The following is a 25,350-nucleotide window of genomic DNA, read 5'->3' as shown; positions in this document are numbered from 1 at the left end:
TTCTTCATCTTTTTGACCCCATGTCTATTGAAAATCATTCTTTTTGGAATAAGCAGCCCGTTGGAGTCGAGGAGGGAGCAAATGACCTAATCAAATATCCCAATAAAATTTCAACTGAATCCTACAAGTTACCAGAAGGCTTTTCTTTTGAGAATATTTCTGATTACAAGGAATTGTCGAAATTCTTATCTGAAAATTATGTAGAAGATGTTGACAATGAGTTCAGGCTTCTTTATTCTGAATCTTTTTTTTCTTGGTTCATAAATAATCCCAAACATAAAGCTGAATATTCCTTGGGCCTCAAGTTTAATAATTATCTCGTAGGCTACATATTTGGCAAGGAGACTGATATTATGATCGACAATGTGACCAAGAAAGTGGCAGCAATAAATTTCTTATGTGTCACAAAAGACTTGAGATCTAGAAGGATCACGCCTATTTTAATCAAAGAGATAACTAGAAGATTTAATTGTAATGGCGTGTATCAAGGAATATTCACAGCGGGGACGCCTTTGTTCTTTGAGATTTGCAGTGTCAAATATTGGCACATGCCTTTAAACATTAAAAAACTGACTTCTGTCGACTACATGGACTCAATCGCCGAACTCCCAAGCTTAAAAAGCAGGCCAGAGACACGATTACTAGAAGAAAAAGACATCCCCAGATGCTATGAACTTTATAAAGAAGATATGAAAAAATATAAACTATGCGACAACATGGACAGAGAAGATTTTGAACATTTTATTTCTAATAAAATTATGAAGGTACTTGTAAATGAGAAGGAGAATATTATAACTTCATTTGGCTGTTATTATATTTTAGACACCATGGCTATAAAAAAGAATATCAAAATATCAGGAGCCTATTTGAGTCTCGTCTGTGGGGACAATATCAAGGAAATGATAGAAGACTTAATTCATGCGAGTAATAAAGAAAGATGTGATGTTTTTAATGGCATAGACATAGGAAAATCGGGAATGAAATTCAAAGAAATGGGATTTTTAGAAGGGACTGGAAAACTGAAATATTATTTGTATAATTGGAAAATAGGGAGATTAGACAAGAGTGAAATATTTTATTACATGCACTAATAAATTACTAAACTAAAATAGAAATAAGGTTGACCTTAATTTATTAAAAGACAAAATATTATTTATTTTTAAACAAAAAAATTTACCCCCTGGGCGATGTACGGGACGACAAAAAACCAAAATGAACTAGACCTTGTTGAACTGTCTCAGTCCAAGTCAAAAATATTTATGTCATGGTCTGCATTATTTTTATGAAAATGATGTAAATATGATTAATCTTATGTCTTATTGTAGAATTTACTATATTTGATTAAAAATTAAAAGATCTAAACCCTCGTGACTGTGATTTATATCCAACTGATACTGCGAGATTCTTATTCACAAAAACTCCCTCCATTCAACAAACTTTGCTGTGTAAATTGTTTTTTAAGCAACAAATTTCGTGCTTCAAAAAAGTACCTCGTATTTGAGATTTCGTGCCATGTAAATGGCCAAGGAAGACAGCTTCGCACTAATGCGGAAGATCGTAACTATCATTCAAAAATTGCACACGCAGTCACGCCATCAGCATAGCATTTTATGTTGAGTTGATCACCTGTATTCAGAAGTTTGGGATACATGAAAAGTATGAACTATTATTGTAGTCTTTTGTTTTACTTCTTTTAGTCCCTCATTTGGCGAAAGGTAACCATCCACGTGGTGCTTATCCAAGGGAGTATAACCATGTAGTATTTATGTAGAATGGAATAGCATTGAACCTATAATAAAATCGTTATAAAATGTGTCTATTAACTAGTATTAAATTTTTTAGAGGCTTCAGGCACACAAGTTTCACAAAAAACTTAATGATTTCAGTGGATTCAACTCATCATTTGACAATATTATTTTAAGAAAATAAATATTTGCAGGTCGCTGTGTGAGATCATGGCGTTATACAGATCAATACAATGCTTTTTGCACATAACTACAACACCCAAGGATTCTATAAAATTTTAATTTGTTATTAAAATGACTTATAAATGTAATAAAACAAAAATATAGCAGAATTATAGTCTAAAAAAACCAACATTTTTTTCTTAACAAACAAATTGTAAAATTGTAGGTACAAATATACGACGTGGTTTTAAAAAAACAACATGTATAGTATAGTTATTAAAAGCTTAGATCCTGTATTTTAAGTTTTATGAGTATTTAAATGGTATTATATCCATTTGGGGATCTTGACTAAAATCAGCATTAGTGTAAAAAACAACAGGGTTGAATTTTAAACAAATGTGCTTTAATAAAGTATGACATCATGAGAAGACATAAAAAATAGACAAATGTGTGTAATTTGGCCGAGAAGTTCGTCTATAAAAAAATAACAAGAGCATATTTAGGAGTGCAATGAAAAAGCTAACACGCGGGGTTATATGCACGTATAAGTAATACATTGATGCTAAAGATTATAATAATATGAATAATGGCAGTATTATGAATTTATAAGAATGTAAAACAAAGCATTATAAAACCTCGGCTTTATAATAGTTAGGTAAAATAAAACATTTAGCATGAGCAATAGTCGAACTTTAGGAAAAAACGATGACATTATAGTCGAAATAGATCAATCTGAAATAGGTAAATCAATATCACAAAGAAGACCTGTAAAGAGGGGTTAATATTTTTAAATAGTAGAAAAAACCGTAAAAAAACTTTATGTGGCAGCTGACAAAAAAACTGCGCTACACTTTTTCTATTTAATTTAATAACGCAAATTGTGATTTTTTGTATACATTGAAGTTTGTCAAGCTTATCAAAATTTTTAATACTTTTTGAGAACACGGGTGGTAATACAGGCCTTTACTTTGTAAACAATAGTACGGATGTCCGTATTAAAACCAAAGTTGGCAGTAAAAGGCATAATAAAGCTACTATGGTAAATAACGTAGTACTCTTTTTCATTTTTTAAGATATTCCACCTTATACACGATCAAATGAAATATATCATATTTATTAAAATCATGTTTTATATTCCTTTATGTTGTATATGTAGCCTACTTTACCTTTAATTTGTTTAATTTTAATAACTTTTTTCTTCTTCTGGGAAGTAAAAAGGTTTTTAGTGGTTTTGCTTAAAATTTTTATTATATAGGACGGGTTTACCCAAAATTTTGTTATTTTTTGATAATTGATTTTTCTCTAAAGATAAGCGAAAAATCGTTATTTTTTATCAAATTTTTTCAAAAATAAATTAATTCTAAACGTCATCTTAAAAAATAAGCCCCAAGAGATCGTTATTTTTATAGATATCTATTTTTAATGTTTTTATGGCAAACCTCGTACAAAATAATAATAAAGAATAACGGCCGTTAATTTGTGTATGAAACGTTCTGGAGTAAAAAAAATTAGTTTTTGTGTCGATTTTTTGCGCAAAAATCAAATTCTAAATATAGCAAAAGTAAATGATAAGACATTTTTTTGTAGTTTCTATGACTAATATAAACTGTCAGATTATAATTTTACACATATGTAAAACCTATTGAACATAGGTATATGCAAATCATATGGGAAGATTTTTAGCAAATATTTTTAAAAGGATGGCGACAAACTATAATAGATTGTCTTGATATATAGCCTATTCATCTTTTTATGTTGGCCTTGGAAATTGTTTTATATTTTTTTTAATAATATTTGTATAAAAAAAATATTATCACCCTTTATTATGTTTATCTTGGAAATATTTTCTACAATTTTAATTGTACAAGCAAATGAAGAACTAGTCGAAACAATTAAAGATGGGCTCTTAACAAGAATCGAAACAGGAGATTATGTGGCACGTGATCTAACAAAAGGCAAAAATTTTATAAATATAAAATTATTTTTTGATGGTATAAATCAAGAATTTAAGATTTCCTTTCAGAGATTTACTCATCATTATAATCAATATATCGGAAATTTATCTATAAAACGAGAAAATAAATCATTTGATTATATTATTAATGAAATGGAGGCCTACATAAAAACTTTATCAAAGGATCCGTATAGGTACTCATATGTATTTTTATACTTAGAATATGATTATATACATTTTTTAAGTATCAAGAAGCTAGTGAAACGTCTTAAAAAAACAAACGCTATAAGAAGAAGGAATGAGGGTGGTGTAATTTATTATGAAAATATTTGTTGTATGGGCAATATGATGCAAAAAATAATTACGGAAATTAGAACTCTTCAATATGAATCTATTTTAGAATCTCAGTCTTCAATATGTTTTTATGAAGATTTACTGCGTAAAAAATTTTTTGTCTTAATGAATATTGACGTTGGGGATATCCGACATTTCTTTGAGTTTTGTATTGATGACTTATATTACAAGGTTAATGCGGAAATCAATTTAGACACTAAAAAAGACGAAGAAATACAAAAAAAAACTTTTTGAGATTTACAGATTATCATATAAAAATTACTATTTATCTAAATTTCACAATGACGAATATTTCATTGGATTTGGTATTAGTTGTATCTCAGTAAGCGCCCATAATGGTATTTATACTTTACAGCTAGAAAATGAAACAGTATTTTTTAATTATTACTATAAAAAGGATATTTTTCACATAGAAGAAGCATCGAGCAAAGATAAAAATAAACGATACATAAGCAAGAATTGCTATACTGATTTCCAAAGAATGTTTTTTAGACTAACAAACACGCTGTATATAGAAGGAATCGGACTGTTTTTCAGTCTACTACAAAATCACAGTAAAATGAAATTTTTTGTCGAAAGAATTGTAAATAAACCCAGATCGGCCATAAATATGATATTTGCTTATGAATTATATGAGAATAGAATAATATTAGAAAACATGTTGTACTTTATGATTGGAAATAAAAAAGACAGTGAAACTAATAGGATGCAACTAACAAAAGAAATAACAGAAAAATTAATAAAAATTAATTATGGCAACAACTTATATTTAATAGGAATATGTTTGATTTTAGAAGCAGAAACATATATCGACGAAAATAATTTAAGTGATGATGATTTATTTATGATATTAAATGAAATTAGTAATATTATTGCTAGAAAAAATAACTCCGAGTCTGTAACGAGTATTCCATGTAAAAATATTGACTTATTAGATATTTTTAGAAAAATAATACCTATACATAATGATGTTATAGACATATACAAAGAAGAAATTATAATGAAAATTTACAAAACAATGGCGTCATTCACTAACTCAAGATCTATAAATATGTATATGTATGATTTGAAATTAATCGAAAAAAATAAGATTAAAAAAGAAACAACTATCGCAGAATTAAAACTGGATAGAAATGTGATAGAAAGATATTTTGAAGAGTTGAAGGAGAAATTGATATAAAAATCCGAGAACCAAAAAGAAAATATAAAAAAGCTAAAAACAAAATATCTTTTTAACAACAGTTGTTGTAATAGTTTAATTTATAAAAATAGTTTATTAGATATATATAATTAAGAAATTAAAGATCAATAATAAAAAAAAAGATTGTGTGTAAAAATTATTTTATAGAAAAGAAACAGATTAATAAAAAACTATCAATTATATGATATAATTTTTCGAGGTCGACTCAAAATATGTAGAACTAAAGGAACGGGCGGTTAAAAAACGCATAGCTAAAAAATCAGACAATAGTGTGAAGCATTTTAAAAATTGTAATTAAATTTAAGTCAAGTCATTATTTAATACTTTTTCATGTTATTTGATAATTATAACAAAAAATAATAATTGTTACTAAAAACATATCTCTGGAATTTTTTAGTACTATTTTTTATGTATTTTATATGAGATGTTTTTTTTTACTTTGAAATATCATCACTCGTAAAAAACATTTATAATAATATTTATTAATTAATTTTCAACTTTATATTCTATATAGTTGAAACGCATCTCTGATAATATGAGTAAAACGATTAAAAAAAGTTGCTGATATCTAAATAGAATGATCTGATGCTATAAACCTTGTAATATGTCATAATAGAGACAACAAAGAAATTGATAACAAAACCTTCATAACTTACTTGTTTACGTTCGATTTTAATAGATTATAAAGCTATTAAACTAGCGTATAGAAAATAAAATATCCTGATAGCTCAATAAATTTGAATTATAGAAGTTTTTTTTTTGCAATGAAAATTTTTTAAAAAAAACGTTTAAGATTGAGTAGTCGTAAATTTATGAATAACAATGATAAATTTTTATTAGTGAATTAAAATTTAATAGCGATTTTGGATTGAACATCTTTTTTATTTTTGTTGATTGAGCTTTAAATTTTTATTGTATTACGGATCAATTATCAATGTTTTAAAAAAAATTATCGATACATCTAAATATGTGGAGTATAATGATCGCCCCAAAGCGCAACAATTATGAAATAAATCAATTGAACTGTAAATATTACAAAATTTATGTTTAGAAATTATTTTATATATTGTAATAATAATAAATGAGAAAACTATAATCTTCTCCTTGCCAAAAAAAACTTCAGTTATGAAAAATTATAAAAAAAAGAAATAATAAGCAAACAGAAAATATAAAATCGCAGTAAACAAAAAACTTACCACCGAAGAAGTAATTAAATGCGATGCGAGTGTCAAATTCACAAACTCAAATTTCATTTTATATGTAAATCATATAATTTTGAGTTTATATTTTCAAAATTGATTAATAAAATGTTTTTAGATACAAAACTCAACCTTTAAGTTGTGATATAAAATTTTGATTATACGGATAATAAGTGTAAAATATTCATAGTATATGAGAAATATATTTTATAAATAAAACAGCAAAAAAAATTGCTTCATATGAATTAAAAATTAAAAAAGAATATTTATAAAGTAAAACGAATAGGTGGAAAATACGTAACAGTAGATATATACGAAAAAAATAGACAAGTAGTGGAAGATTTCTTGTTTTTGTGTAGTAGAAAGAATCGAATAAGTACAAAATGGGCGCTGTATACCGAAACAAAAACAAAGACGGCGCTACTTATTTTACTTATATACGTTTAAAGATCATATTATTTATTTAACATGTATAAAGAGTACAACACTGTAAAAAATCATTAAAAACATAAAAAGCAATTTACATATTTCTTAAATAATTTTACGACAGGTGTCTATACAAACACCTCAAAAGAAAATTATAGATCAAAAAACATAAATAATTGTCCATGATATTATTTTTTTTATACATAATACAAAAAAATGAAACAAGAAGTCTGATATAAAATTAAAATTATTTTATTGAATTTCTTTTCTAAAAGTGAATATGTGCATTTTTATTTAGATTGTTAGAATAAAACGCCTTTACGATTTAAGAAAGTGTGATATTTTTAAATTTCTACACCTGTAAGTTTTTTTTTTACTAATCGTAAGTTTGGAACAAATAATTTGTATTATGAAAGTGTGCAAATAAAAGAATCAAGAAATTAGAAATATAGTGGTAAAAACTATTCATAATATATTAGTAATAATAAAAAAAGAAAAAAAATAATAAGTGCGTTTTATTAAAAGTGGAGAAATTTTAATATAAAAAGGACAAAATAATTTTTCGAATAATCTTAAAGTACTGCATAAAAAATTATAAGATATCATCTAAAAAACCCAGAATATTAGGTGCAAGCTATGATAACAAATTGATTATTTCCTCATTACATAATGTTACATTATTTTCTGCATGTTTTATTTATAGCTCTTTTCAAATAAAAAAATCGTTTAAAATATTTTATTGATTTTCCGAAGGAACAATACGTCACATTGCGTAGTAAACAAACAATAAATTTTATTAAAGTTATAATTAAAATGTTTACACGTAATTCTATACCAAATAAAACTAATTATGACAAAAAAAAATAAAAAAGCCAAATATTCACTGTATAAAACATGAAAGATACGGTAAAAGCTATTTCAAATGATAAATTTCGTGAATATAGAAACATGTAATGTTTATGAGTCGGGATAAATAAGTGAAAATATTAATTTATCTTTTCGTTGCATCAAAAATCATCATAATGTCATTTAAACGCATTGTGATCATATATCAAAAAATACATTAAATATTTTTATGCAATTATAGCTCAAGCCTATTCATTCTAGAGTTTGATGAAATAATAAAACAAAAGAACGATATTCGAGATATAATTTGACAATTATCATAATTTTTTTTTATTCTGATATTTCAAAATGATTTATAATTTTCTAATATAACTTATATAAATCTAATTATATGGTCCCTAATTATGAAAGTATTTGTACTATTTTTATTTATAAAAGCAAACGAAGAATTATGTGTAATAATTAAAGAAGGAATTTTGAAAAGAATTGAAACAGGAGATTATGTGTCTTGCGATATAGTAAAAGTAAAAAACTGTATAAATATATATGCATGTTATAATGATAAAAATCAAAAAATTGACATTTCTTATCAAATGCTTATTCTCGACAGTAAAGAAGAGGCCGGTAGTTTTTCTGTTGAACTGGCAGATAATTACGATAAAATTATTAAGAAAATAGAGGATTTTGCACGAGCAATATTTAATGACGAAGAAGAGTACTCATATGTGTTTTTATACGACAAATATGATTATAGAAATATTGACAATATTAAGGAATTAATAGAGCAGCTTAAAAAAATAAACGCTATAAGGAGATTAAGTAGAAAAGATACAGATATTTATTATGAAAATATATGCGATAAGGAGGACTTATTACAAAAAATACTTTCTGAATTTCAATTTTTCAAAAATGAAACTCATACAGAATCCAATTCTTCGATTTGTTTCTACAGTAAACTACAAAAAGGTAAGTTTTTCATTTTGTTTAACATTGATGTAGAAAATAAACGTCATTTCTTCAAATTTTGTATCGATGAACTATATTATAAGGTTGATGTGAAAGTTAAAAGATGTAGTGAAATTGAAAAATATTTACTAAGGAAACTTCTTTATATATACAAGCTATCATGTAAAAATTATTTACTTTCTGTATATAATGATTATGAATTGAATATAGAATTCAGTACTAGTTGTATTCTACAAAAAGATCATTTTCATGACTATACAATTGAGGTAGAAAATGAAAAAGTGTTTTTTGATTTTTTTTGGATAAAGGATATGTATCATGTTGAAAAAGAATCAAGTAGAAATGAAAAAAGACGTTACATAAGCTTAAATTGCTATACTGAATTTCAAAGAATATTTTCTAGATTATCTGACACCAACTATATTGAAGGAGTCTGACTGTTTTTCAGTTTATTACAAAATCACGATAAGATAGAATTTTTTGTTAGCAGAATTGTAAACAACCCAGGATCAGCGGTATATATGATATTTTCTTATCAATTATATGCACAAAAAATTTTATATAAGGATATGTTGTATTTTATGATTGGAAAGAAAAAAGACAATGAACCAGAAAGAATACAACTGACAAAAAGAATAATAAATGCAATAACGAAAGATTTAAAAAAATCTAAATATACTTCAAATTTATATTTAATCGGTATTTGTTTAATGATCGAAGCAGAAACATATATTGAAGAAAATAATTATATTGACGATAAATTATTCATGATAATAATGGAAATTAATAAGTTTTTTTCTGAAAAAAACAAAACTGACTCCGAAACGAGTATCTCAGAAAAAAAAGTAAATTTATTGAATCTTTTTGAAAAAATTGTTATCGTACATAATGATATAATAAATACTTTTAAAGAAGAACTTATAACAAAAATCTATAAAACGGTGGCACTATTTACTGGATATAATTCTATAAATGTTTATGAATATGAAGTTAGTATTTTTTCCGAAATACATAATATTGAAAAGGAAGCAGCTCTTGGAGATTTAAAGCTAGATGGATACATGATAGAAAAAAATATGAAAGAAATAAAAGAAAAATTTCAAGAACAGAATAAAGAAGCAGTAAAAACCAAATATAAAATCCCGTATCCCATAGATTATGGTCTCGGCAATGGTTTTAGATTATCTAATATATCTTAAGGTCTTTTTTGGATTGATATAACTGATAAAATAACTATTCAAAATGTATTGATAGATGGCATAGAAATGGTGAATGTGTGTAAATATTCTTTTAGATAAAAAAATCATAATAATAAGTCTAACGCGATGACATAACAATTATTAAGATAAAATCGAGATATTGTACATATTAATTATGTTAATGTAGCAATAAAATTTTTCTGAGCTGCAATAAACATGTATGAGAATATGAAGATATTCAAATTAAAAAAATTACTTCTGAAATAATTACATAAAAATTCAAGCAATGATTTGTGTAAAAAAAATTGTAAGTGTTTCAGCCAATGTTTAACAATTAAACTGGGGTATTGATAAAAATAATTAAAATTGTAAATAGTCACCTCTTTGAGCCCATGTTTTTGTATTATAAATTACTTGATAATCATTAAAGTAATAAAAATAGTTTCGAGTATTTTTATCAATAGTATGTATTTATATAATTAACAATTATAACTAATTAATTCATTTATTTTCATGAGATTTTTTTTCTACAGCAAACCATCGTTCTTTTGGAATACCAACCATCAAATATATTACATTTATTGAAGACTCTATAATCTAATGGTTGAAAGAAGTTAAGGATTTATGAAGAAAATAAAATATGTGGTTAAGAAATGATTACAGAGATTTTAAAACAAAAATCATAATTAGAAATTCACAAAAAAAGGAATATAAAGATAGTATAAAACTGAATAATAATAATCTATATCTTATGCTGTAATTTTTTCACAAACACTGAAAAAATTTACGTCACTACAGTTAAATTGTTAGAAGTTTTTGTATTAAATTGCATCGAGAATAGATAAAAACAACAAAATTGATTATTATCAACCTTATCTAATCTCATAAAAAATTTGTGCAACTTTTACCTCTATTTCAATATACACCCCTTTTGCTGCCTTAATAGTTCTAAAAATTCGTTTGAGCACATTTATTTATCTATATTGTAGAAACAAAATGAAATTTAGTGTTATCTAACATCACCATTGTTAATTTATTCACCAGTAAAGATGTCTGAATAAATTTTACAAGTGTCAACTTTTTTTTTTAAAGAAACAAATCAAAAAAATTTTCGAAAACGATTAAAAAATCAAGTTACAAGCTCAATTTGCTAGACAACTTAAAAAATTGCTTTTTTTAAAAAATAAGACTAAAAGCTAATTGAAAAGTATTTTTTGATTTGTATGTATAATAAAAAGAACCAAAAACCATGTAATTGTTTAAATAATCTAATATGGTCGAAAATATAATTGACTATTAGGAAAAGCATGTTTAAATAATGCTAAATAAAACCCAATATCAATTGTAATTATCCAGAAATTATGAATATAGAATATTTGGAGTGTGATTATTTGCTGTCCCATTGGTAAAATAAACCCGCAATGAAAATTAAAAAAAGGGAAATAAAAAAAATTGTAAAAAAGAGACTTAACGATTATTTTAAATAATAAAAGAAGATGATTTATACTATGATTTTTTGGTATTTTACAAGCCCAGAGGAACTGTTAAAGGTACTCGACCTGGTTTATTACATGTCTAGACTAAACCCCCTCAATTTTTTTTGCTATTGTATCTCAAGATAGTTGGATATTACGAAATCGATAGGCGAATCAGCCTTGAATTCCATTTATATGGTTTGACTAATGCGGTATCATGTGGTATCTATTGATCACAAAGAACTAGGTAATACATTATCTTGTATTATATCAAAGAGAAAAGCAGTATTTATACTAGCCACTGGACAATTAAGTTACACAAGTAGTTTCTGCATTATTAAATGTTTTTAAAATAATTTTTAATTTATTTTCTTGTAAAAAAAACTCATCGGTTTTAACAAATTTTGTCATTTTTTTTTAAAGGGGTTTCCTTCCAATTTTCAATGCGGGTTCCAAACGATTATGCACCATAATTTGGTTTTTTTAGTATTATGGTCTCAAATCCCTAAAAATAAAAACAATATATTTATGTACACTAAGCCATTTATAAAATATGAATTCTAATAAATGGAGCCTAAAGCATTGAATTATAAATTTTAGATTTAATATGGCTTAAAAAAATTAAATCGAATATTTTCAATTTAAAATTTATTTTAATAATTAGCTTTTGCAAAATATTAATAAAAATTCAAAAATAAAGTTAGCATAAATTTCATTCGGGGGTTTACTTAATTTTTTTTCTGTCTTAAAATTTTAGCTTTTTTCAATTACCTTTCCGTTTATAACCTTTTTTTCGCAATCACTCATTCAAGAATTATTAGGGTTACAAACCAATATTGTCGCAATGTAATTTATAATTATAATTTTAAAGATAATATACTTCTTGGTTGAAAAGGTATAGATCTATTTATATATTATTCATCGAGGCTTTTTGACGTGATTCTGTGTGTATATTTTTTTTTTTATAATATCTTATTTTGGTGATTCAGACGTAAATTATCACCTACTGAGGTTGGTTGCAATTGAAATTTTTATAAACGTGTATTGCAACGTCATAAGGTACAAAAATTATTTTAATAAATGCTATGTCAATTATTTTATTTAAGATTAATTTATACCACTTTCTTAGGTCTTAGCGAATTTGGTTATAATTTTGTTGTATAGATTTGTTGAAATTTCCGTGTCAATTTCAAATGAGTTAAATTTCTAAATAAAGACGTTTTAACTTATTTGATTAGAAAGCATCGTTAAAAAATGCTTGTAAAAAAGATGAAAGATATTTTAATAATAAAAAAATATTTATTATTACTTTAATAAATGTTTTAACAACGAAAAATAGATAAACAGGACAAAAAATATGCCTACTAATTATTTATATACCTAAAATAAAATATCAGCAGTAAGAATTGACATCAAGTTCACTAAATCATACGTGTTATAGATTTTATCAAGGTAATATTTTTCAAAAAAAAATGTAAAAATACTAATAATTAACTTTTTTCTAGTAATTTTTTCCTATCTTGGATATCTGTTGATGAAACTTACTAACACCCCTTTTTTCTCTGTAATAATTTCATCATCTAAATAATTATAAAAAGTTTTTAACTTTAGAATGCTGATCTATTTCGTACAACAATTTTTTTACAATTAAATTTTATCGCTTAAGTAAAGCGCAATAAGTAACAGATAAGTACTTCGGCATCTATAGGATAATTTTTCATGTGTTTTTTCTTACAATGTTTTTTTTAAATTTATTAGTTCCGTTTGGGGTTTCAAATCTTTGAAATTAATTATATTATAAAACTTCCTTCAGGATTCAATTTAAGAATGTTTATTTACCTTTATTTGAAAAAAGTAAGTATTTAATTTGCTTGTTTAATAGAACTCCGAAACTTAAAAATTTTTATGTTGTAATTATTTTTTATAGTAGGTAAAAAGAATAAATTGTTCAGAATGATTGAAATAGGTGTCACATCACAAGAGAATTTACAGCAAGTTGAAAACGATAATTTAAGAAAGTATGATGTGCTTGTGAAGAACTTGGCTTAATACATGGTTTTAAAACAGAAAAAATTTCCTACGTAATCACTTGGGACGGTATTTCGACTAAGTTCCACAAATCATATACCTAAAGACTTTGAATCCCTAAGAAGGTAGAAGCGTACATCCAGATGATCACACTAAAGAAGACGCTAGATAGCATTTCTCTAAACTACCGAAGGAGAGGAGACGAAGCCGATGTGAAAAGGACCATGAAGCCGCAAAGCTACCTACAAGCAGGAGACGCTAACGCGGAACCTACCCCTGTTAAACTCAAAATTTAAACTACAATAAGCATACCCTAATTAAATTCATTTAATTATTTTTTTATTTAGTACATAAATTAATAATTTTTTTTATAAAAAGCTTAAATTTTTTTATAAAGAGCTTAAATTTATAATATATATTGGTTAATATGTAGTATTTTAATTTATTTTACAACTCACTTGTTTGTTTTATTTTCATTAGACATATCAAATACACTACATTTTCTCTTATCATCTTTACTAGATCTAGATCCTTTAATGTTATATTCTGAATTTCTTCTTTGCTTAGAGATTTTGGGCACTGGATTAGGTTGATTTCTTCTTTGGACGACTAAGTCGGCATCGTTATACTGCAAATATCTGTGAAGTAACAAAGACGGAGCAGAAGGACGACTAAAATGACTAGGGTTTATACATTCAAGTATAAATGAAATTAACATATCATCCAGAGCATTATTATTATTTTTAGACCTAATATTGTCAATCATCTCATTCATAGTCAGTGCTCCTGTGCCTTGTCCTATGAATTTGTAATTATTTTCTTTATCAAAAAATAAATGAGAATTTTCCCCGTGCTCTAACATAAATCTCGGGAGTCTACTAAAAAACCTATAAATCTTATAAATGAGATCTTGATTGTTCTTGCCGGGGAATAAAGGCTGGCCCATGTACATTTCATAAATTATGCAACCAAAAGACCAAATATCACATGAACTACTGTAAGGAATCCCGAGTAAAACCTCAGGAGATCTGTAATATCTCGATTGAACATAAAAATTGCTCTGCTGTGGCTCATAAAATGCCGAGCCAAAGTCAATTATTTTTATGTCGAAATTATCATAATCTTTAATGAGAATGTTCTCCGGCTTCAAGTCACAGTGGGTGATTCCCAGTAAATTAAGCTGATTTAAACCTTCTAATATTTGCTTGGCTATCTTCTGGACAATTTTATGATCAACTCCTTTAAATCCAGTGATCTTGATAAACTCGTACAAATTATGGCCAAGAAGCTCTTCGACAATACAAAGATGTTCTCTAAAAACAAACACATCCTTGATTTCTACAAAATGTTTACTCAAATTCTTGTACATAAGCTTCTGTAAAATTTTTACTTCGTTCATTTCATAAAAATAATATTTTGGACTATTTTTTACAATTTTTATTGCAACTTCTTCTCCGTCAGTGCTGACGCATCTTACGACTTGACTGAAGGTTCCTGTGCCCAATAAATCGATGATCATATATTTTTTGAGCTCTGTTTTTTGTAAAAAATCACCTCTTGAAACTATCAAATTTTGATCTATATTGTCATACATCGAATTATACAAATTTGGTGGATTTGTAAGAACTCTCTTTCTCATACTAACCCCTCAAATACAAAAATTATTACATTTCAAAAATAATTAAAATTTGTTTGTTTTTTGTTTATGCAAAAAAGCTTAAAAGAAAAAAAAAACAGCATGAATTTATAGGAAAAATTTTATTGTAAAAACAATATTTAAGCAATATTTATTTATAAGATTCTACTCCGTTTAACATGTTCTTCTTCGTCACTATCAACCTTCTCTTCTTCGTCAATATCAACATTTTCTTCTGACTCATTTTTAAAAATGATATTTTTAGCACTAAAAATATTATTTTCAAAACTTATTTGCATAGAATTTATTTCATCGACGACTGTATTTCTATTTAAAAAACAATTTAAAGAGAATTCATCTTCCATGACTGTTAATATTGATTTCTCTATTTTAAGAAAAACTTTTTTTAAGTTGTAAATCTTGTATCCTTTGCAATCTGTAAGAATTCTGACAGTTTCCTCATAATCAACATGATCAATAGATTTCTCAGAATAAGATTTGATCAAATTTATAAGTTCCTCAAAACGATCATCCACGTCATATTCTGCTACAATGTTCATGCCTACAGCTGTTTTAGAAGATACAATTGGTTTAAAATTTAGATCTTTGATTTCTTTAAGTTTATCGTATGCGTAAAAAATGAATCTGAAAATACAAAATATATTGAAATTCCCAACAAAAGAGATGTTTTCATGTAACATATCAAAAATAGCATCAACAGTAGGATAAAGATTTGGAATTGAGGCCTGCTTTTTATCAGTTTGGCTTACTCTTATGAATATCTTGAAAATTTTACTGATATTTTCGATTAGATTTAAATCTGAGTAATCAATAGAAAATCCTTCATCTGCTTCTTGGGTTAAATTCTTCAGGCTAAAATTGAATTTTTCTTGGTTTTTATAAAACTGACCGAGGGAGTCCAGTGCTTTGTAATGCGCCCTTTCGACTTGTTCATTCCAAACTTTATTTTTTTGCCTTAATTTCTCCCTGAAACTTTTATTAATTGAATATAATCTTTTTATTACCACTGGGATAGCAGTCTTTGGATTATTGAGAATACCTTCTAATATTTCTGGGGCCGAATCTTCGTAAATATTCTTGAGTACTTCTTTTATAATTCCTGGTGACATTCCTAAGTCTTTAATAGACAATTCTCCCTCTTGTAGATTAGAATATACAATTTCTAAGACATTTATAAAGAAATCTAGTCTTTCTACGACTAGTGTCGCCTCTGATCGATCGTCTTCAACTCTAAACACACAATCTTCGTACATGTTCCTTTTTAAAAATACGAAATTTGCATCTTCTGATTCAAAAGTCGGCATAGACACACAAGTCGTATTTAAAACTTCCCTTGAGATCGCATCTTGATTTTGATTCTGAATTTCTTGATTTAAAATTCTGTAAGATCCAATTTTCTTACATTTTTCCAGATTTTTTCCAGGAGTGGGTTCTTTTTCTTGAAAATTTATAAATCTTTTAAATTGTTCGACGATGTTCTCGTCTTTGACAAGGGGCGTCACTAGCAAAAGCAATTCCTTTTTTGTTACAAAATTCTGATTGTAATAATTCAGACATCTTAGAAAATCTTCAGATACGCCCCTTTCCTCCATTTCTTTAGCAAGATCTTTCAGTGCTGACGATCTTTCTTCCTGCTTGATTTTGTCCGCTGGGATGAAATCTCTCTCAAAATCTTCAATTAAATCGGGATGTTCCCACAACAAAGTCGAAATTTCTGATCGAATAGTCGCGGCATTCGTCTCCATTGAGTTTTTTTGTAAAATGTCCACAAATGATTTATACACGCTTGATTGATTTGAATATCTTCTTTTTACCCGCTGTATAAATTCATTGGCTTGCTTCTTCTTCGTAGTCTCTTCTTCAGGTTTTTGTTGTATATGAGGATAATATCCTGGGTGGATTTTGTTTGCAGGTGGCATTCTCATTGGATTAGGGTGGGGTACAAAGGGAGGAATCATGCCATTTAATAATCCATTCATATGAGGAGGCTGTAAATGTGGAGGAGGTCCCATTTTTGGCATCATTGGTCTCATGTTCCCATTTGGTTTCATGTTTTCAGGGAGCATTTTCGCATTGTACAAAGGCCTTCTGAAATGAGGATGCTGAAAATGAGGAGGTCTCATGTCGAAATTTCTCTGTATATTTTCCGCATTTCTATTGTCTGAGTGAAATTTCAAATGAGATGGCAAATATTCATTGAAAATAGAAATAAGATGAGGCTTGTCTTTGAATAATATCTTTACTCCTTTACAGACTTCGTCCGCGTCAATTTTCCCGAATTTATAATCTCGCATTGTCTCTAAGAAATTATCATAAGTCACCATATCATCCGCGTATTCTTCCTTGATTTTATTTAAAAACACCATAGCGTCACAGACTTCGGCATCTTCGGGGACTGGCGGCCTAGGCTGCTGGTACCCTTCCCTGCTTGCAGTGTGTTCCACTGGTCTGGCGCTATGAGTGATCTGTTGTGCAAAGTGCTGATTGCTAACACTAGAACTATCACTGTATTCTGTGAACTGTTCTTTGTCATCCTCATTGTATCTTTTAGATCCTTGTTCTGACCACTTGTCATTGTCCTGGTTATTATTATCCAAATTTGACATGAGGGGTGAATATAAAAAATTATAAATGAATGGTGATTTTGTTTATTTATTAGAATAATATGAAAATTAATTAGGACCCAATGAATATTTTTCATTATGTTCTATTGAATTATTCATTTATTTTTAAATTATGATCTAGTGATTAATTTATTTATTTTTAAAATATTTAATATTTCCTAATAAGGAATATTCAATATGTCAAAAATTACAAAATATTTGACTAAAATTCCCGAGTTTTATATTTGCGAGTTATTATAATTTAATGGAATTTTTGACGTCTTTTTGTAATTTTTATTAGATTGTCTTATTTCTAAGATCATAAAATATGGGAAAAAATATTCACCTTTAATTATAATTTATCAAATATTTAAATTATTTTTATATCGAAGACGTGACAAATTTTATTTTATCTTTTCTAACAAATCAAATTATTTCTTGTAATTAATAAAAAAATAAATTATTTGATATATTTCTATAAGAAAAATCAAAGTATAATTTGAAAATTAGAATACCAATTGAAAAACTAGATTCCTTATTGAAATATTTAAACTTAAATTACTTATAAATAAAGATATAATAAATCAACATATTTTCAAAGATTGTATTTGCAAATCTAAATTTTAAATAAGTAATAAATTTATTCATCTGGAATTCTAATGTCTCCAGAAAAAATTGAAGCAGTGATTTCTTTGGGTGTTTTTCCTTCAACAGTACACCCTACAGAATAACAAGTCCCAAGTACTTCTTTGACAGTCCCAGACAATTTCTTACTAAAAGATTTACTTCTAATTTTCTTTGCTATTTCAATCACATCACTTAATTTTAAATCTCCATCATGTTTAATATTCTTAACTTTCTTTCTATCTCTTGGTGGCTCTCTAAGCGCTTTAATAATCAAAGTAGAAGTATTTGGTAAAACTTCAATAGAAGCCTTTCCTCCTGCTACTGTAACTGATACCATAACTTTAAGACTTTTATATTCAGCAGTGGCTGCTTTAATATCTTCACCAACTTTCTTAATTGGTATGCCCCATGAACCTGCTCTTTGGGCCAATACTGGGCCAGGAAGCTCTCCGCCTATAACTTGGATCTTGAGAAATTTTACATCTCCAGAATCTCCGCCTTTATTCATTTGGGGTCAAAAAATTAGAAAAAAAATATGGCATAAAAAACGAACAACTAATAAATTTCCAAATTTATAAATTCTTATTCGTTTTATAAACTGAAACATGTTTCAAATATTATATATAATAATTCTCTAAGGATAAACAAAATGATTCTGACTTTATTGTTAGCACAAGCTTACTCTTTTTCTGGTCTACTAGAATCAGACAGTAAACCAGATTACTTCTTACAAGACGCAGGGAACAACAGTCTAGGATGGATATCAAAAGACGACAGTAATAAAGAAGCAAACAAAACACTTCTAGTTGAATACGACGCCATCAAAAAATCTATAACTCTTAATGGCAAAAAAATATGTGTCGACTCAACTAACAGTACTGTAAAATTTTGTGACAACAACTATGTTTTCAGTAGATGGGAGACTGACGCAGAAGATGGGAAATTTAAATTCAGAACTGAAAGCGACTTGTGTCTCAGTGTAGGGAAAAAAGACAAAAGTTTTAATTCTGCAATTGTCACTACTTGTAAAGCTCAGAATAAAAATCAAAGATTTCAATACGAAAAAGACACTGAAGATCGGATAGAAACAATAAAAAATGATTACGATGAAGGTGGTGTAGTACTCTTGAAAATGACACTTAAAGCGTACAATGATGATGTCCCAGTGGAGATTATTGTTCATGATGATAAAGATGGAAACAAGAGGATTAATTCTACAATTGGAGAATTAAAGTCTTTGATTAACACAAACACTACAGCCGAAACTTTAAATCACGATGTATTAGTCGACTCAACTAAGAGAAACATGAAATCAAAATGAATTAAAAAATTATTTTAAAATTTAACATTGTTTTTTAACCAATTAAATTTGAAAAGTCTACAACTTATTTGAGATCTAAAAAATCTTGTACATTGTTTTTGTCAATGAAACGGAGACATATAAAATTTTTATGAAATGTCAATTTATTACATTAGGAATGTCTTATAAGTAAAATACGAACTTGCTAAATTAGGGAAAATTTTTGAATTTTTAATTTAAAAACAAATGAAAACCTTTGTGTGTTTAAATCTTTGGTTAATAATGATACCGTAAAAAAATCAATATTTTAAAAAAAAATTATCGACCCATTAAATTTTTTCATTGAATGAAACGAAGACATTTTTCTTTAAAAAATAAAAATTTTATTGTCATCCGCGCTTTCAGAATTTCTTAAATGATTTTATAATTTTTTATAAATTCAAAATGGTTTGTCACTTGCAAAAACCGTGTTTCAAATTTATTAATACTTGAAACATGTATCGTGTTTTACAATGTATATAAATATTAAATTAAAAATATATTTATATGATTTTTATATTACACACATTAGGAATCTTTGCAACACAACGGCAATTAAAAATTTTAACCAAAGACCGAGCTCATGAATTATCAATAATGAATACTAATATGAGTACAGACGACATAGTGCTAGTTCCTTCTTCTTTGACTAATACCAAAGACAATATATTTACATATGATCCAAATGTAGGCGGGTTTAGAACTAAAATGGGCAGATATATTGTCATGGGCCAGAAAGATATTCATAGTAAAACAAGTCTGAAACTTAATGAAACTATGAGACCAATGGACGACGATTGGAAAATATCCCCGGCAACTGATTATAATACAATTTCTAATTCTTCGAGCATATGCTTCCAAGTAGGAGACTACGATAAACGGGGAAGTTACTATGAAATTGAACTTGAAAAATGTAGCCCGAATGCCATTAAACAACAATTTATTGTTATTGATGTTGAGAGAGCAAAACGTAAAGGAGAAGATATTCATTTAAAAGAAATAACGAATGTACTTAAAGAGCCAATGTTTTTAGGAGTTTAATAAAATTAATTAATCAAAAAAAAACTTAATTTTTAATATAATAAAAAATGAAAAAAAAACTACGAAATTTGTAACAATACACACATGTTTCCTGTATATTTAAATTTAAAAATTTAATTAAATGTTTCCAATAATATATTGTCAAAATTTATGGCACCAAACCCAATAACTACATCAGAATCAATTGGAAATTCAATTTTTCTGGTCATAACTAAACGACATGCATCTTGTCTGATATTGTCTTTAAAATCAGATAAACATTTTAAAATGATGTTGGGATCTTCTGTAGTTAAAACATACAAACCATTCACTTTAGATAAGCATATCTTGGTATTTGGAGAAACAGAAAAGGCTATTGACAGGGTATTTTTTCTGCTCATCGCCTTATTGTCATTTTCTAAAGAATAAATCTTTACTTCTGTTGAATTAAATGATCGAATAACACAAGGCATTTCGTACTCAAAAGAAAATGTCAAAGACACGTCTTTGTTCCGACTAAATTCGCACACAAAGGAGCGTTCATCTCTAGGCATAGTATCTGAAGACAATAGCTCGTTCTCTTTTTTATCATAACCTTCAATTAAACATGAAGACTCAAAGTTGTTTATAATTATAGCTTTGTTGCTGAGCTTATAATATATTCCGGTATTTTTATTTAAGTCAAATTTTAAATTGAGATATCCAACCTTTACTTGATCTAAAGAATAGTCAGGATTTAAACAATCATAATTTATATTTTCAATCAATATATGACTATATTTCGCTAAATTCGTACAGAATATGATCCTACCATAAATAAATACAAGAATAAACATTATTGGGGACAAAAAAAATATTTTTTTTAAATAAAAAATTTTTAATGTTTGACGGTTAAAAATATGTATCATATTTTAAAAAATAAACATAATTTCGTATATACGGTATGATTAAAATTTTTTCAAATTTAGGTTTGTTAAAATAATTTATTTTCCTTTATTAATTTTTTTGACGGTTTAAAAAAAATCGTAGCTAAATTTTTTTTTTAAAAAAATAGGACAAGTCGTCTAAAACAAAAGGAGAAATTATGTTAAGAATTATATTTTTGTATAACATGCTAAACATATCCAACGATGTATTTGATATGTTAACTGCAATAAAATTGTTAATTATAATGACTTACTTGGTCAAAGTTATTAAAAGTTCATCATTCGTGATTTGTATATAAACAATATAGAGTTGAGTGCATAATATGTTTTTATGGCCTTCTCTTGACCACAATAAACATAAATAATATATTAGAAATAATTTATTGGAAAAGATTGATTATTTTTTGACTAACTATAAATCAACATAAAGTGTTATTATGTCTTAATTTATGCAATAAAAAGGGAATTTGATATTCCAACAAGCAAATTTGGGCATACAAATTTTTTATCGGACTTTATATACAAATGATTTTAACTTTAAAAATTTTATTTATATAATTAATGAATACTTTTATATAGCTAAAATTCAAACAATCGATAAATGAAAACAATCCAATATTCTAACATTTTTTTTTAGATATATAAGACCAAAATACTATATTAAATTGACTTTTTCTTTTCAGCTTATTGTCTTAAACAAAAAAATCGTCGAATGCACGTTGACAAAATCTATATTAAGTAATTTGCAAAAAAATTATTCATTTTATTGAAAAATACAATACGATCTAAATATACAAAAAAAAACACACCACGAAGATATACATTTCCTTTTTAAACATAAACACATTTCAATACTTGAATTAATGAAGATTTCATCTCTATAAACATTCGAAATATAATAAAAAAAGCATCTAAAATATAAATTATTTATTTATACATCGCTTTTTTGTTCATAATCTTCGCAATTTAAGAAAGATATTCTTAAATCCTTGTCTGTTGTAAATTCGATTTGTTTGGTTTTAACAATTTGAACATTTTGGTTAGTCGAAAATTCTTCTTCATTATTAAAACATTTCTTCGGGTTTTCATAATAATTATTAGTCAGCACATAATTATTATTTTGTCTATTGATCGTTGTTATAGAGTTAGGCTTCTGGTCAAAAAAAATTTTAGAAAAAAAATCGTCACTAAAAGCATTAGTTCCTAACACATTTATTCTACCAGATTTACCATCCAAGGAAGAAAGGCACCTTAGTCGTTTCTGACATCTGAATCGAAATGAGGCTTTTGGGCTGCCTTTAAAAATAATCACTAAATCTTTTTTCTCAAATAATCGAAGTAAACTTAGCAGTTTTCCATTGTAATCGTAACCTTCAATTGAACATGAACCTTTTAACTCACTAATTTTGACATATTCATCATCAACATTTATATGTATATCACTTTTATCATCAATCCTAAATTTTAATACTAATTTATAAAATTTGTTTATACTAAATGTAGTATTATCCAATTCAGAAGATATAGCACAATTTTCTTGCAAATTTTCTATGGTTAAGACAGCTGTATATGTTTCACTTTCAGCTAACAATATTCTTAATAGTGTTGAGAAGTAAAAAAATAACATATGGGTTTCAAAATTTTTACTTATATATTTAATTGAATATTATTCAATGATAAATCTATATTTCAATAAAATATTCACTTTTGTTTTTCATACAAAGACAGTATATTTTGACAGCATTCGAAATAGTAATAATGCCATATATAGAGATTGAATAAATATATATATAAAAACCATATTTTATGCACATTAAAATTTTTTTAATGTCAAATATAGCGTTTATTGACGAACAAAAATTCTTTTAGACATTTTCATTAAAATGAAGATAATTGTATTAAAGTGGTTACAAAGTTTTTACCGGCCTGTTCATTATGTTAAAACATAATTAAATTATCTTTTCTGAAAAATGCTAACTAAGATAAAATTTTTTAATTTTTAAAAACAGAAAGCTAATAGCTTAGGAATACACTAAAATTAATTGAGGTAATTACATTATGTCTATAAAACATTTAAATTTACGTTTTCAGGATTATATTGCAATTTAGAACATAAAAAATTTTATATTTGTATTTTTTAAAAACATATATAATGCCAAATAAAGAAGTTTTTGTTTTATCAAGTACGTAATTAGAGATTAAATTAATTTAGCTACCTTTTTTACCTATTTACCGTCACAAAATTTTTAATGTCAAGATATTTGACACCAATCAAGAAGCAGCTTTTTTGAACACGTTATTTATTTATTTGATTTAATAAAACATGTGACTTTACTTTGAACAATTTTTATCAAACAATTTCATTACTTTTGACGCAGCTTTTATTCTTAAAAAGTCATGTTTATGTCATTATAAGATTCTACTGTGGGTTACTCACGTTTTTTATGCTTATTTTTGCTCATTAAAATGGTGGTTCATTATCGGCTTCTAAATATCATATAAGACTTACTTGATAAGAGTAAGTAATATCCTCGTTAAGAATTGTACATACAGGTCTGGAGGCTTTGTGTATGTCTTAATAGATTTAAACAGGAACTTGAAGCTTTTATTTGCGACGTAAGTCTATAACGTTTGTAAGTTTCGCCACCCATTTAATTGCTAGAGATTAAGTAGCTTGATACAGCTTCCTGGGTAGGCCCTTAGATGTTTTTTTTCTTACTTCAAGTCTCTGATAGAACTTTATTGTATTTATCATATTTTGAATGTAATCGTTTCGACCAAGAATTGTCATGTCTCCTCACAACTCATAGCAAAATAAAACCTTACTCTAACTTTATAATGTAATACTATATTAACGGCAATTGATTTTACAATTGCTAAAATAAAGCTCGTAGTACCCTTAGTCATTAGTACCATCAATATTTGTATTGACTTTTACGAGCATATGTGTATCATTGTTCACAGTGCTTTATAAGCTAAAATTTTTAAAAAAAATTTTCTCATGTATGAATGACAAATTACAGAAAGAGATATTATGTTGTAGCGCCCTCCAATTGTCTCCTAAATAACAGTCTAATTTTGATTTAATCAATTGAGTATCCTTTTATAAAGACTAACTAGACTAATTAATAGCAATAAAAATCGTATGAATTTTTTTTGATATAGTCAGAATAAATAATTAGTCAAAAAATGATTAATATGTGTTTTCCTGAAAATGGGTAGGAGATTATCATAACAATAATAGGTTTTGTTAGTTATATCATTTATTGCAATAAAATATTGATTGGAAATGTTTGAAATCTACTAAATATCATCATAAATTTTTTATCTTACAAAAGCAAAATTCTTTGCATGACATTTTCAGACTAAGGTTGTTGTTTTACTCAGATAAAAAAAGTTCGATTAAAATAATATTTTTTTTGAAAAAACGAAATTTTAGTGCGAATAATTGTATATTTGAATAGAGAATTTGTTTTATTATTTTCATTTGCTTTTCTAATCAACATATAATCTTTAATATTTATTGCTTATATTAATACATTTATTTAATCTTCATTTCCAGATGAACATCTACACCTATAATATAAGAGTTTTAAATATACTAAGAACAAAATAACAATAAA

At 26.5% G+C, this 25,350-nt stretch overlaps 11 protein-coding genes across 11 annotated transcripts; 6 read left to right on the top strand and 5 right to left on the bottom strand.

Annotated features, from left to right (window-relative positions):
• Window positions 1-20: 20 nt before the first annotated feature.
• On the top strand, window positions 21-1,091 carry VNE69_01316 (glycylpeptide N-tetradecanoyltransferase 1; the record flags this gene model as incomplete). The annotated part of the gene is made up of 1 exon (XM_065472451.1): window positions 21-1,091. One exon carries the CDS (start codon window positions 21-23, stop codon window positions 1,089-1,091), a length of 1,071 nt encoding a protein of 356 aa, XP_065328523.1.
• Window positions 1,092-3,732: 2,641 nt separating this feature from the next.
• On the top strand, window positions 3,733-5,395 carry VNE69_01315 (uncharacterized protein; the record flags this gene model as incomplete). Its single annotated transcript, XM_065472450.1, has 2 exons — window positions 3,733-4,386; window positions 4,427-5,395. 2 exons carry the CDS (start codon window positions 3,733-3,735, stop codon window positions 5,393-5,395), a joined length of 1,623 nt encoding a protein of 540 aa, XP_065328522.1.
• Window positions 5,396-8,291: 2,896 nt separating this feature from the next.
• Window positions 8,292-9,290, top strand: VNE69_01314 (uncharacterized protein; the record flags this gene model as incomplete). The annotated part of the gene is made up of 1 exon (XM_065472449.1): window positions 8,292-9,290. The coding sequence occupies one exon, from the start codon at window positions 8,292-8,294 to the stop codon at window positions 9,288-9,290; it is 999 nt and encodes a 332-aa protein (XP_065328521.1).
• Window positions 9,291-9,563: 273 nt separating this feature from the next.
• VNE69_01313 (uncharacterized protein) lies at window positions 9,564-10,052 on the top strand (the record flags this gene model as incomplete). Its single annotated transcript, XM_065472448.1, has 1 exon — window positions 9,564-10,052. One exon carries the CDS (start codon window positions 9,564-9,566, stop codon window positions 10,050-10,052), a length of 489 nt encoding a protein of 162 aa, XP_065328520.1.
• Window positions 10,053-14,009: 3,957 nt separating this feature from the next.
• Window positions 14,010-15,194, bottom strand: VNE69_01312 (dual specificity tyrosine-phosphorylation-regulated kinase 1A (YAK1); the record flags this gene model as incomplete). Its single annotated transcript, XM_065472447.1, has 1 exon — window positions 14,010-15,194. One exon carries the CDS (start codon window positions 15,192-15,194, stop codon window positions 14,010-14,012), a length of 1,185 nt encoding a protein of 394 aa, XP_065328519.1.
• Window positions 15,195-15,346: 152 nt separating this feature from the next.
• Window positions 15,347-17,818, bottom strand: VNE69_01311 (paired amphipathic helix protein SIN3B (SIN3B); the record flags this gene model as incomplete). The annotated part of the gene is made up of 1 exon (XM_065472446.1): window positions 15,347-17,818. One exon carries the CDS (start codon window positions 17,816-17,818, stop codon window positions 15,347-15,349), a length of 2,472 nt encoding a protein of 823 aa, XP_065328518.1.
• Window positions 17,819-18,455: 637 nt separating this feature from the next.
• VNE69_01310 (60S ribosomal protein L12-like) lies at window positions 18,456-18,950 on the bottom strand (the record flags this gene model as incomplete). Its single annotated transcript, XM_065472445.1, has 1 exon — window positions 18,456-18,950. One exon carries the CDS (start codon window positions 18,948-18,950, stop codon window positions 18,456-18,458), a length of 495 nt encoding a protein of 164 aa, XP_065328517.1.
• A 141-nt stretch (window positions 18,951-19,091) lies between these two features.
• VNE69_01309 (ricin B lectin (RBL3c)) lies at window positions 19,092-19,763 on the top strand (the record flags this gene model as incomplete). The annotated part of the gene is made up of 1 exon (XM_065472444.1): window positions 19,092-19,763. The coding sequence occupies one exon, from the start codon at window positions 19,092-19,094 to the stop codon at window positions 19,761-19,763; it is 672 nt and encodes a 223-aa protein (XP_065328516.1).
• A 525-nt stretch (window positions 19,764-20,288) lies between these two features.
• VNE69_01308 (ricin B lectin (RBL3b)) lies at window positions 20,289-20,822 on the top strand (the record flags this gene model as incomplete). The annotated part of the gene is made up of 1 exon (XM_065472443.1): window positions 20,289-20,822. One exon carries the CDS (start codon window positions 20,289-20,291, stop codon window positions 20,820-20,822), a length of 534 nt encoding a protein of 177 aa, XP_065328515.1.
• Window positions 20,823-20,935: 113 nt separating this feature from the next.
• On the bottom strand, window positions 20,936-21,637 carry VNE69_01307 (putative SP-containing protein; the record flags this gene model as incomplete). Its single annotated transcript, XM_065472442.1, has 1 exon — window positions 20,936-21,637. One exon carries the CDS (start codon window positions 21,635-21,637, stop codon window positions 20,936-20,938), a length of 702 nt encoding a protein of 233 aa, XP_065328514.1.
• Window positions 21,638-22,658: 1,021 nt separating this feature from the next.
• Window positions 22,659-23,354, bottom strand: VNE69_01306 (putative SP-containing protein; the record flags this gene model as incomplete). Its single annotated transcript, XM_065472441.1, has 1 exon — window positions 22,659-23,354. One exon carries the CDS (start codon window positions 23,352-23,354, stop codon window positions 22,659-22,661), a length of 696 nt encoding a protein of 231 aa, XP_065328513.1.
• Between the last annotated feature and the right edge of the window lie 1,996 nt (window positions 23,355-25,350).

Source organism: Vairimorpha necatrix, chromosome 1 (assembly GCF_036630325.1).
Source record: "Vairimorpha necatrix chromosome 1, complete sequence".
Lineage (NCBI taxonomy): Eukaryota > Fungi > Microsporidia > Nosematidae > Vairimorpha > Vairimorpha necatrix.
The sequence above is the reverse complement of the archived record's forward strand: the minus strand, read 5'-3'. Positions and strand labels throughout refer to the sequence as shown.